The sequence below is a fragment of the Eubalaena glacialis genome, chromosome 20 (genome assembly GCF_028564815.1).
Source record: "Eubalaena glacialis isolate mEubGla1 chromosome 20, mEubGla1.1.hap2.+ XY, whole genome shotgun sequence".
In the NCBI taxonomy this organism is placed as follows: Eukaryota; Metazoa; Chordata; class Mammalia; order Artiodactyla; family Balaenidae; genus Eubalaena; species Eubalaena glacialis.
Genome location: NC_083735.1, coordinates 36,334,131 through 36,347,228, shown reverse-complemented (window position 1 = coordinate 36,347,228; position 13,098 = coordinate 36,334,131). Strand labels below are relative to the sequence as shown.

Sequence of the window (13,098 nt, the reverse complement as noted above, 5' to 3'; positions counted from 1 at the left end):
ATAGATGATTGATGTCCAGAGTGTATAAAGAACTTCTACAATTCAACAACAACAACAAAAACCTGCAAAAGTCCTTTGCAGTTCACAAGCAAGCAAAGGACTTGAATAGACGTTTCTCCAAAGAAGATATACAAATGGCCAGTAAGCACATGAAACAGTGCTCAACATCATTAGTCATTAGAGAAATGCAAAGCAAAACCACAGTGAGATACCACTTCACACCCATTAGGATGGCTACTATCAAAAAAGAAAAAAAAAGGAAAGTAACAAGTGTTGGTGAGGGTGTGGAGAAGTCGGAGCCCTCTTGCCTTGCTGGTAGGAACGTAAAATGGGTCAGCCACTGCGGAAGAGTTTGGTGGTTCTTTAAAAAGTTACCATATGATCCAGAAATTCCATTCCGAAGTGTATATACGAAAGAATCAAAGCAAGGACTCAACCACATCCTGGTATACCAATGTTCATAGCAGCATTATTCACAGTAGCCAAAAGGTGGGAACAACCCATGTGTCCATAGACAGATACATGGATAAAGAAAATGTGATATGTATGTATAATGGGTTATTATTTGGCCATATAAAGAGATGAAGTTGTGATAAATGGTGCAACATAGATGAATATTGAAAACATTATGTTAGGTGAAGTGAGCCAGGCACAAAAGGACAAATGTTGGTGTGAGGTGTCTAGAATGGGCAAATTCATTTAGACAGACAGAAATTGGAATTAAAGTTACGAGGAGCTGAGGGAGAAAGTAATGGGGAGTTACCGCTTAATGGTTCCAGAATTTACGTTTTGAGTGATGAAAGAGTTTGGGAATAGATAGTAGTGATGGTTCCACAACATAGTGCCTTAGCGCCAACATGGGACTTAGTGCCACTCAATTGTACACTTAAAAAGTGTTAAAATGATATAATAATCATGTTGTAAGGCAATCATGTAAGGCAACTGTGACATGGTTTTTTACTTGAATTAAAGATTTTAGCTGTTAAAATTAATGCTCAAAGTAGGGGTTCATATAGGAACTAAAGGAGGTAGCTGTGCCCTCTCTTAACCTTGCACCTATGCTTGTTTGTTTACAGGGTTAATGCCTCTGGGAAGTCAGGAATCTTCAGATAGTCTGGCAGCAGAGATCGTCACACCTGAAATCAGGTAAGGAGATGGTGAAGGTCACAGCCACACTGCACAATATTCTTGGAGAAAACGTAGTTCTCTGTAATACAGAGGACCAGTTCCTTTTCTTTATCGCTAACACTTTCAACACGAACTCGAGGTTAGATGTCCATGATTTCAGCCTGTTAGGGGCTTTCTTCAGCTGTCCCCACAGAGACTTGATTTCTCTCTTTGGGAGGACAGTGTCTCACACATACTCAGTAAACTAATCTATCTGTGCTTGGGCATCCTCAGCAGACATTTAGCAGGGAAACCACGTGGCCCAAAGACAAAGGTTATGCTTAGCCATCAGCCTGCAAAATAATTAGTCACTAAGATTTATTACTCAAGTACAGGGAATGGTCTGGGAAAGACAGAATGCACAGACAGGAGGAAGCATCTCCTCATCTCTACTACTCTTCCTTCAGTAGTACCTTACATTTGTGTTTAGTCATAGCATTTTAAATATTCCAGTTATTTCAATATATGCCTGGCTTTATGTTTACGAGTGAAAAATTGATAGGGAGGCACCAACTGTCCATCAGAAGGTGAATGAGTAATCCTGAATATTGCTTTTACCTTGTTTGGGCTAATTTGCCCCCTTTTTAAATTGACACTAGCCTTGATTCTTCATAACATCCTTGGAGGTATTAACTAAAATAATGGTTGTGTAAAAGTTTTATAAACTGTGAAAATTGCAATAGGCATTGAAATACTTACTGAATAAATGAAGACAATGTTTTTTGTTGTTGACATTTGTTTAAGAAGGACAGACAAAAGGTGTATAATGGAACACCAATTCTGGAAGCATCTTGTATACCTTTTACTTTTCTGCCGTCTGACATGGTACTTTATTATTGGACCAATAAAGTTTGTTGAATGAATAAACACACTTATTTTTATGAATATTTATAAATAAATGGTTATGTCCAAAAAACAAATTTTAAGGAAACTTGTAGGTAATGCAGTTAGATTTTTAAGTTCTGAGACAAAAGAACAATGATAAAAATTCAACAAATAAAGTGGGTTTTATTGAGTATTACTCAATACAAATTAAAATATTCTCTGTGTCTAGAATATGTCTAGAAGAGCTATTAAGAAAATGAAATAGTACAAAGGATGAAATTTCTCAATGTATATCATAGACAATGGGTCAGTATTCTTGATGCATAATGAAATTTGCTTTTCCACTTTGCAAAAATCCGTTAAAAGTGGTGATTTTCACTGATGTTAAGGGTGTGGAGAAATTGGAAACCTCATAAACTAGGAGTAAAAGATTAAAGTGATACAATCTTTTTCAAATGAGATATAATTGACATGTAACTGTGTAACAGCTTTAGGTATACAACATAATGATTTGCTATGTATGTATGTTGTGAAATGATTACCGTATTAAGTCTAGTTAATATCCATCACCACACATAATTACCAAAAAATTTTTTTTCTTGTGGTTGTACAACTTTTCTTTTGAGCAGTTTGGCAGAATGTGTATGTTGTCTAAAAAATGTGCCTATCTTTTGACAGAAAAATTACTTTGCTGAGAATTAATTCTGAGGAAATACCCAAGGATATACACAAAAGGATATTTATAAAGCGAATCATTAATAACATGTTAAAGTTCAAAATTGGTAATAATCTAAGTGCCCAATAATTGGGCATGAATTAAATAATGATCGTCTACATATTTTAACATGTCATTTAAAATATTAAAGTATAAAATTTAATGATATGAAAAGATTGTGAGAAGTTAAGTGTAAATAGCAGATACCAATGTAACAGGTACTGTGAGATTCATTTTTACAAGTGTTTGCATGTTTGTACGTATGCATAAAGTTAGAAGGCTGTATTTCAGCAGTAATTATTTTGCACTGCAGGGTTATGGAGGGTTTGTATTTTCTTCTCATTTATCTTTTTTTCACCCTACAATGAGCTTGTTTTACTTTGTAATTGACAAATATGATGAAGTCATTTTTTTTCAATTTACAAAATATATCAAGTTCTGTGTAACTGCTTGAGTTGGGCTACAGATTTGACTCTCATCTTTTCAATAGCAAAAGTTAAAGTACTTTATAAGGTTTACAGTGTTTACAAAATAAGAGCAGAATGTTTGTGTGTGTTTGATATTTCGCTTTTGTTTTTTCTTTTTCCATGAGAAGCACAGTTTTCCATAGCATCTGGTATGGATAGTAATATCTTCTTCATGCGGCCCTCTAGAGATGACCCTCTCTAACATAAAGGATGAATTCTATCTTTAAGACATACATCTTCAATGATACCGTCATGTGAATTAATGTTCAATTATATCATCCCTGCAGTATTCAGAGTGGCAAGTTTTGTGTGGCTGTTGCTTTTAGCATCCCTCAGTGTAAGCTTTTGGCATCACACAAAGAGCCCCAAACAATGCAGTCCAGTAACCTGGCTCTGATAATCTGTCTTGTTACAAGACTACAGTTTTACCGTATCTACAGGAATGGATGGACTGCATGTCCTGAAGGCATTCTTCGTTGAATGTTACATCTTGCCACCAAATTATTGGTAATGTAAGAGCATAGCATTAGAGATGATGTTTTGCTGATGAGAACCAAAGAACAAATACATAGGTGCATTCACAGCTTAAATGCTTAAATCATTCACAGCTTAAATGCTTAAATCAGAAAGGAAATAGGATTTTGAAACCTCATTCATTACAAGTCATGCTATTTGGAGATTCTATTATCTTCAGATTGTCCATTCTAAAAAGAAAGTGCTTAAGACCTGAAATGTAGTGTCTCAGCCAGTTACAACAGGAGCTAAATTCTTTCCAGGTACTTTGTTTTTCATTTCTGTTCTATGTATTAAATCTATAACAGTGCGTAGCTGGATTTTGATAACTACGTTAATCCGTTTTTCTTCTGCTCTCAGGGAGAAACTTATTCGTCTTCAGCATGAGAATAAGATGTTAAAAATTAACCAGGAGGGTTCAGACAATGAAAAAATCGCCTTATTGCAGAGCCTTCTAGATGATGCCAGCCTACGCAAGAATGAACTGGAGACAGAGAACAGGTAGGAGGCACGTGGCGGCAGCTTAGACACAGGTTTTCTCTATTCACCTTGATTTTGATTCCCTTAAACAAAGGGTTGAGTTGTGGTTTGAAAAGTGAAAGTGTGTTATTCCATTTCATTTCAAGAGTACTTTTTTCCACTTTTCCACTTACGGGCAAATTTGCCCAAAAGTATTGTCCCTCTGTAATAGCATTCCCGTCTTTAGCTCTTCTGGCAAAATGATACCAAAGTCCTACCATTTTCCCTTTCTAATCACTAATTAAAACTAGAGGATTAAAAAAAGTCATGATTTATTCACAGTCTTTCGAGACAATTTTACTTCATAGTCATGCTCATATTAGTAGAGTTTACCCTGTTTTTACAAGTTAATGTTTCAAAGAATTGACTGGTATGAGGAAAACAGTAGGATCCATCATGATTCAATTGATAGGGCTTTTTTTTTTAATCTGTTATTTCTTGTGACTCTGATAGGAAGTCATCCATCACATGAACAATTCAATTATTTTGAGAATTTAGAATCTGCAAATTTAACAAGAACATCACTTTTCTGCTTGTAAGTTTTAAGAGTATTGCAGTAGGCAGTTTGTCCAAACTACTTTTAAACCAGTAGCTTACTCTGGCAAGGGCTACTTTTATATTTTATTGTGACAATCTTCTGATTCTTTTCCTTTTTGGAAATGTTTCTTAAATACCAGACATATGATGTCTTTTCTTTTTCTTAGAGCTGTGATATTCTGTCATTTGTGAGGGATTTGACAATTTTATAAATAGTTTCACAGTTTATGTGATATTACAGATTCTTTGCTTATTCTGCCTGATTGATTTGACATTTCCCAGGTGTGAGTCAGTCTTGAGAGTCAAAATTGTTATGATAGTTTTACATATCCTACCCTTCTTCCTGTAACTTTAATTTTTAAAGCTGCTGAGGGAGAATCAGCAAACAGTGTAAATACCAGGGTGATTATTAGAGCATAATTAAGCGTAAACATAAGGAGACATTTTTATATCAATTCTTAGGAGCATAGATAATGAATACTTTTTAAAAATACTTAGAAAAAGTGGAAAAAGAGAAGGAGGAGGAATGGGAGTTGTAGAAAACAGCAGGCAATCATGCAGAGCCCATGGTGAGAGCACCTTGAGTTACCCCCTTCATCCTTGGCCTCCACTGTCTTTTAGCATCTTAGTGGGGAGAGCCTTCTCCCAACACTAATTTCTTATCAGTGAATCAACACCTACAACATTTTCTGTAACACTTTGCCTTGTTTTTCACAGACCTTACAGCTATTACTCTTTCTCCTTCAAAATAGAACAGCTAGTTGTCATTCGTAGAGGACTCGTGCATGTAGATGACTGGTTACCTCCTTAAGCCCTGTTATTTACAGCTGTGTTTGTTTATTAAATTACAACACTGATGATAACTTACCTTTAGATTATAGCCGTCTGTGGGTATTATGATCTGTACCAGTAATACTAGTAATAAGAGCAGCTAACATTTATTAAACTGCTGTTCCAAACATGTTCCAGTGTTGCTCCAAACATTGTGCTAAGTGTTTTAAGCATGTGGTCTTACTTTATTAAAGTTTTACACATGTAGGAATTTAGGCTGAGACTCAGGCTACCAGACTCCAAAGCCTCTACTTAACCTCTTTCTTGTCAGTTTATCTTCTGCCACATTTATAAAACGATTTTTTCCCTGTCTTCTCCTCACAGGATGCTTTTCTCTTAAGTGAATTATCATAAGTTTGTTCTAACTGAGTTTAATAAGTGTTTACCTTACCTGGTCTGTACCTTAACCTCTTACTCTTTGACAGCACTGGGTTAGCACCAAGAAAGCAGAGTTTCAGTTCTACTTAGTCCCATAACTGTATGACCTTAAATACAATTTGCTCACCACCATATGTCACCTTAGAAGAAGAGGTTTGTAGTAAACCTCCAAAGTCCTTTCCAGTTAGTTTTCCCAACAAGTTGGTATTTGTTAAAATCTGTAATACCTGTTGACCCTCAAGCAATGTAAGGAGAGGCATGAAGGGTCGAGAGTGGAGCTGTATCGGAACGGCTTGGGGAGCTCTCTGGAAGCACATGTGATCTCCTTCCCTTCCCTCTCAGAGTAGGTTGTGATCTCAAGCTCACCCTCTCCCTACACCCCCTTGACAACTATATGTAATTAGACTTGGATTAAAATGTTGATTAACTAAACCCTTGAAGGGGGAGAAAGAAAGTAGAGGCATTTACAGAGTACCTGCTATGTGCACACCCATTATATATTATCTCACTTAGTTTTCTAAACAACCCCATGAGGTCAGCATTATAATCCTCATTTATTTTGTAGTTGAAACTTTTTCGTATATATTTACATATATTTTTATAGGTTCATACATGTGTGTGTACGTGTACGCTCCATGCTTTAATCGATATGTTAGACTATGTTTTATGACATTTACGATGGCCTCCACCTAGTAACAATATTTTTTGACTGAATAATTTCAAAAATGTCTAAGATGGATAGTTGAAATGGTCTTACAGTTTGATGTATTTTTCATATTGCTTCCTGAGAAGATTAAACAAAGTTACAGTTAGCAACGTACTTATGTACCTCTGTTCCATATTGAATATGAGTTTTCAGATAATTCTTTCACTGAGTGAAAAAACAGATTCCTTTGTGTGAAAAACATCAGTTATTATTATAGATTTATTGCCTTTTTACTGTGATTCTCACTAAATTATAGAACCTAGAGGTTTACAGTAAGAATTTCTTGTAACTTGTTGAGTAAAAAAAATTTCTTACTGAACTTCTTGGCTATTTGGATTCTAAACATTCATTGCCCTGTTTTGTCCTTAATTGGGAGCAATCTGGCTTTTACTCAAGTACTTACTAGCCAGTCCAGTGGGAGCATTTAGGACTTTATCTCTCCTCGCCTCTTTACTGTTTTCCTTGTGGGTCGTTTCCCCTTCCTCAGACTTGTTCTCAGTTTCAGGAACAGCCCTCGCTTGTGTCTCTCCCAGCCCTTGGATTACTGTCCAGGGCGAGGCTCCTCCTTCTGCCCTTTGCTTGGTGGTCTGCCGTGGCCCCTCTGAGCTGGTTCACGTTCTTTCTGGCCACTGTTACTCACGCTCGTGGCTTCAGTCATTGCTGAAGGGCTCTTGGGTCTGGAGGGTCGGCTCGGGCCTCCCGCTGGGCTTCAGGTGCAGGTGTCCGGCTGTTCGACAGGCATCTCTCATCACTTCATTTTCGACAAATACCAAATGAAGTCCTTCGTGCTTCTTTCTCAGCCTGCTCCTCCTGTATTCCCTTTCTCAGTAAATGGTCCTTGGTAGCTCAGACCGGACTCCTGAGTTACTTTTTGCTCCTTGTATTCCTTTGCATTTTCCGTGCACCCCGCCTCTGCCCCCTTCTGTTTCAGGGGGAGGCGTGATCACTGTGCCGGCCCCGGTGGGGCTTCCCAGACGGTCTCCTCCACTTTCACACCAGCGTGATCTTTCTGAAACACTGTCTGATCCTTCCACATCGTCCAAGACCTACTGGTCCCCTGAATGTTGCATCCCAATGATCTAGAGAATTTATGGGGATTGAGCTCCAGAATCAGCATTTTTAAAGGCTGGCTGGGCTATTCCCGTCCCAACAAAATTTTAGGCCCGATGAGAGGATAAATAAAAATACATTTGCATTTCTCAGAGGGGTGTCCCAGCCTCTCCTTTTCTCCTCTGGTTTCATCTCCAGCCTTCCTTCGCCTCATAACTTGGTCTTCAGCCATACAGTTCCTGAACTCTTCGTACCCGCTCCCTTTCTGTGTGCTTTGGACATGCTCAATTCTCGGTCTTGAATCCCCTTTCCACCCTTAACCACGTAAGCGTTTTATTTACTGTCTGGTCTCCATTCACGTGAAGCCCAACTCCTCCACCCAGTTAGGTGCAGTCCTAGCTTCTTTGAGCAGCCGTCACTCCTCTGTGTACCTCTGTGTGCTGTGTTGAAGTATTTAGCTCGTATTTTCTTTCTTTACATTTGGTTTCCCCACTAAATTCCTCGAGTGCAAGGGTCTGTTAACACTGTGCTGAGCGTGGTGCCTGACACTCAGTTTGAATAAACCTATAGTGAAGTGAATTTCAGATAAATATATGTGCATAAATATACCAGCTCAACAAAATGTGTCCACCAAAACACTGCATTGGATATCATATAGAAATTTTAAGCAATACAAAAAACAACCAGAAAAGTGAGCTACTACGACTATAACATGAGACTTTTTCTAATTATACTGTTTCTCTAACCAATGTGAAAACCTAAGGCAAAAGGCATACGTTTAGTCAGAACTTGGAAAATTAATGTACCTTTGATTTCTAGGCTGGTGAATCAAAGACTTCTGGAAGTACAGTCACAAGTCGAAGAATTGCAAAAATCTTTACAGGATCAAGGCTCAAAGGCAGAAGATGTAAGTCTTAATATGTACCAGTGATGGTCCAACAGTTTCATAACGTTAAGAAAAGCTATAACTTTTATTTTTTATTTGATGGTCTGTATCAAAATAATTGTAATTTTAGTGGTTATAGAAAAGAAACAGTGTTTTCCTTTTACTAACATTCCTTATAAAAAGGACCAGACAGTACTTTATTGTCTCTTTCAGATTCACCCTGCTGGGAATTAGAAGTTCACTTGTAGTTATCAGCTAAAGAATTAATTGGGGTTTTATGTTTTACATGTGCTCACCTTAGTATGCAGAGTATAGGTTTTTCCCTCTGGTCAAAAAAAAAAAATGCTGATAGAAACAGCATGTTCAAGTAGCAGTGTTTGTTGTAAAATTGATTTTAAGAAAATAATGCCATTTCTAAAATCCTACCATCTCTAGGTTTATGAATCCCTCTTTCTCCCCCTGCCCCCTCACCACACACATACACACACACACTCACACACTCACACGCACATTCTCACACACACACACACACACTCCCCTGCCCCCGCTTGCGCGCACGCGCGCTCTCTCTCTCTCTCTCTCTCTCTCTGTCTCTCTCTCTCTCTCAAATATAAGCGCACTGCCCTATTTTAATATCCCCTTAGCACTCTGCCCCTCTGTCCTAGCCCCGCCTGCTTGGCGGGCGCTCACCTAGAAAAGAGTAAGTGCGCTGAGGCGGGAACGGGGTCCTCGCCACCTCCCCGTGCTCACCGCCCCTCACAGGGAGCTGAGGCAACTCGTAGTAGTCAGCCCCTGATGCAGGGGTAAATCAATCATGTTTTGCAGATCCCTTACATTTAATGAGCTGTATACAATAGAGCTGCACCTGTAAAAGTGCTCAAAACTAGTGTGAAGAGGGGATAACAACTGAAGTTTAATCTTTGCTTCAGTCAGTTGGTAACTTTTTTCCTTTTGCCAGAGTAATTGGCTATAAACTCTGGCTTTTGAGTATAAACCTATTTGGTTGTTTTCATTGTTAGAGTCATTTGGGGCACTCAACGTCAAAACTGTAGACACATCTAGTTCCGTCCAGCCTTAGGAACATAAGAGGGTGTAAAAACAAAACAGCATATTACTTAAAACCTGAGAGTGTGAGGTATGAAAAGCTCACTGGTGACCTAATTTTATGAGTTTCTTAAGCACCCATCTGGCTTATGTTGGCAGCGTGCTCTCTGAGATGACGGGCTGTAATTCATCCTCTGATGTGTTGGTAGTTCTTCTTAGATCCCCACATGGATTCCCAGTTCCTAAAATTCTCACCAACATTTAAACCACATCATCCCCTTATTAAAATGGAACTAGTTTGAAATACCATGGTTTACTTTCAAGCATGCCTTTATCCAGAATGCTAAATCACAAGCAAAACCACCATTCGTGTATGAAAATACTAGTAAAACTAAGAGGGTCTTAGCAGTGAACCAAAGCGGGTAACATTTCTTAGTTCAGTGAAATCACTAGGTCCCTTAAACTGAGGTACACGTAGACTTCGATTTGGTCTCGAAAACTTTGAGGAGACTTTCTGTTGATTTGTTATGGTAGAGAGGGGAAGGGTGTGCAGATCCTAGGAAGTAAAAATGGCAAACATCAGTATCCACTCAACCTTAGTGTTAGAGTATAAAAACCATTATACTTGCTGTTCTTACTTATATTTAAACATACAGAAAGGTATTTATTCTGTAAAAAAAATTTTTTACATAGCCTGATTAGGTATCACTGTGGCTATCAAATCTAATTAAATATGCTGTGTGTCATTGCTTTAAGAGGCCATATTTCAGAAATGAGTTGCCAGGCCTAAAAGTACTATTTGCATAAATTAGTCAATTTATTTGACTGCTCAGATGCTAATGAGATGTGTTGCTCTAAATTCTTGAAAATCCTCTCAGAGCTGTTTTCTCTGTAAAGATTCAGATAGAAACTTTCCTCATTCTGAAGGTGGGCTCAGCATAATGTGGAGAAAAGTGTGATCCACGACATGTGGTTCTTCCCACAGCAGGTGTTCAGTGTTGTTGTCTCCTTTCTTTTCACCCAACCTACAGTGTTGCTTCTCAGGAATGTGTAATGCACAGAGCAACCTGCCAAATGGAATTGATCCTCTCTAAAGAACAACGTAATTTCTGCCTATTTCTGTTATCAAAAGCACAGTCCTTTCATGTGACCTTAAGTCAGAGTAGCATGATTTGCACATTTTTATTATTATTTTTATGTCATTTATTTTTAGCATGGAAGCAGAAAAGCATTGTTATATCCAGGCATATGGATAATTTGAGCTAGCCACAGTGTATAAAACTCCAGAGAACAAGACAGGATGAGGAGACCATAGAAGAAAGAAAAATGTACATTTTTGAAAAAAAATGCGTGTCTTTTACTTCTGTTCATGAATTACTAAATCGTTCCTTCTATTGGCTGCTGTGTTTGCTTCATACTAATATGTCCTCTCTGTCTCTTGGCATGGTTTCTGCTCAAGGCTATTGTAAGTATGGCTTCCTATTCATTTCTATATATTGAAGAGTTTTTTGATTTATACATTATCTGCCATCATAGTTGATGTGGTTGAAATTTTAAATTAACTGGAGTTTTAGGCAAAAGGAATATACCAATATTACTTATAGGTTTATGCCCTTTACAATTAAGATACTTAAAGGATATCAAAAACCTGACAGGTCAGGCTAAAAGGAACTCTGCTCCTTTTATTTCCCATCCCACTCCTACCCCCATTGTTATAACTAGTTTGTTTTTATAAAGTATTTTGAAGCTAGCTTGCTGTCACAGTCTGGCCTCCTGCTGCCACATTTTATGAGAGTAACAGTCTTCCACTGGAGAGGCTTCACTGGAGGTGAAGACTGTGCATAGACTCCGGGGTCTGGCAGGCCTGGGTTTTAATTTGGGATCTGCCTCTGGAAAGCTCCTGGATGTCTCCCCAGCCTCACCTCCCTCAGCCATGAGATGGGGCTGGTATCACTCACGGTTGTGAGGGTGACATGAGACAGTGCACGTGACAAACTTTAGTGAGTGCCTGGCATATTAACTGCTCATTACATAATCATTTTATTATATATTATCTCACATTTAAAAATTAATTTTGCTTAGAGCCTAATCAAGACAGAAATGCACAATTAAAGCTGAGGTGTTTTTTAAAGTATTTTCATTTTACCCTCTGTACTGGAGAAGGAATGAGCAGTAATCAAAAGTCAACAGGGTTGGGACTTCCCTGGTGGCGCAGTGGTTGAGAGTCCACCTGCCAATGCAGGGGACACGGGTTCGAGCCCTGGTCCGGGAAGATCCCACAGGCCGCGGAGCAACTAAGCCCGTGCGCCACAACTACTGAGCCTGTGCTCTTAGCCCTTGAGCCACAGCTATTGAGCCTGCGTGCCACAACTACTGAAGCCCGCACACCTAGAACCCATGCTCCGCAACAAGAGAAGCCACCGCAATGAGAAGCCCGCGTGCAGCAACGAAGACCCAATGCAGCCAAAAATAAATAAATAAAATAAATAAATTTATTTAAAAAAAAAGTCAGCAGGGTTATCATCTTTCTCTATGTTTGGGGGAAGCAGTGGTAGAGGACATTGTGGTCCACTAACCTAGCTGTAGTTGACATACTCAGCAAAAAAGTGCATTTGAATATTCCAGAGCTGTGTCAGAATGGGCTCGAATAAGCGATGACAGTAATCACTATCAAGTCAGGGGACTGAAAATGGAAGAGCCCGGTGTGACGGGTATGTTCCCCTCCGTGCTGCTCTTGACTGGTTGGACAGTTTGTTTCCTAAGTCCGTGTTATTTGGGTTTGGCTGAATTAATTATGTAACTATTTATCTCAACGTGAACTGTTTCACAGAATTCATTAGTAATGTGTACCCTACAAGCGTTGAGTTTAATTATGAAACCTGGCGGTCCTGTATGGAATGCCGTTATTCTTTGTTTATTTTAGGTCAGTTCTGATCTCCTCCTTCTCAGGAGACTCTTTTTTTAAATACCGAGTCAAAGCTGCATTCTCCAGCATATTAAATGCTGTGCATATCCCATCTTTCACGTTCCTATCCTGTCACATAAACTATTTGCAACCTGTGCATATCAGAAACTTCTGACTAATTCAGTAAGTGTTTACAGAAGTTGATCCCATGATGCAAGGAAAATATAGCAGATAAAAAGTGTCTTAGGGACAGTCTATTATTATTAGAGTTCTACCTGCCTATTGCATCCAGGAATATTAGATCTGTACGTAAGTGGCTTTTTTATTCACTTCCCTGACTATAAATAGAGAATTCAGACATACAGTTTATGAGTATTTTATACTGATTGTTGTTATCACCTATAGGCTGCTGTCTCCCTTATCAAAGAGAAATAAACTTGGGTACATTGTGTATTTTCAGCTCTTTGACCAGAGAACTTACTGAGGGCTCACTCAGAGTTATTTACTACTGTATTCTTAATTTTTTTTAATGAGTTAATTTATTAGTTAAAATGT

The 13,098-nt window shown here is 38.5% G+C and overlaps 1 protein-coding gene across 3 annotated transcripts in view; it reads left to right on the top strand.

Moving 5' to 3' along the window:
* Positions 1-13,098, top strand: part of HOOK3 (hook microtubule tethering protein 3) — a 97,581-nt gene that overhangs the window by 67,857 nt on the left and 16,626 nt on the right. For all 3 annotated transcript variants that reach the window (XM_061177625.1, XM_061177627.1, XM_061177628.1), the window contains exons 14-16: positions 1,077-1,146; positions 4,048-4,188; positions 8,528-8,615. In XM_061177625.1, coding sequence (XP_061033608.1) covers positions 1,077-1,146; positions 4,048-4,188; positions 8,528-8,615 — 299 coding nt within the window. The remainder of the gene's footprint in view (positions 1-1,076; positions 1,147-4,047; positions 4,189-8,527; positions 8,616-13,098) is intronic.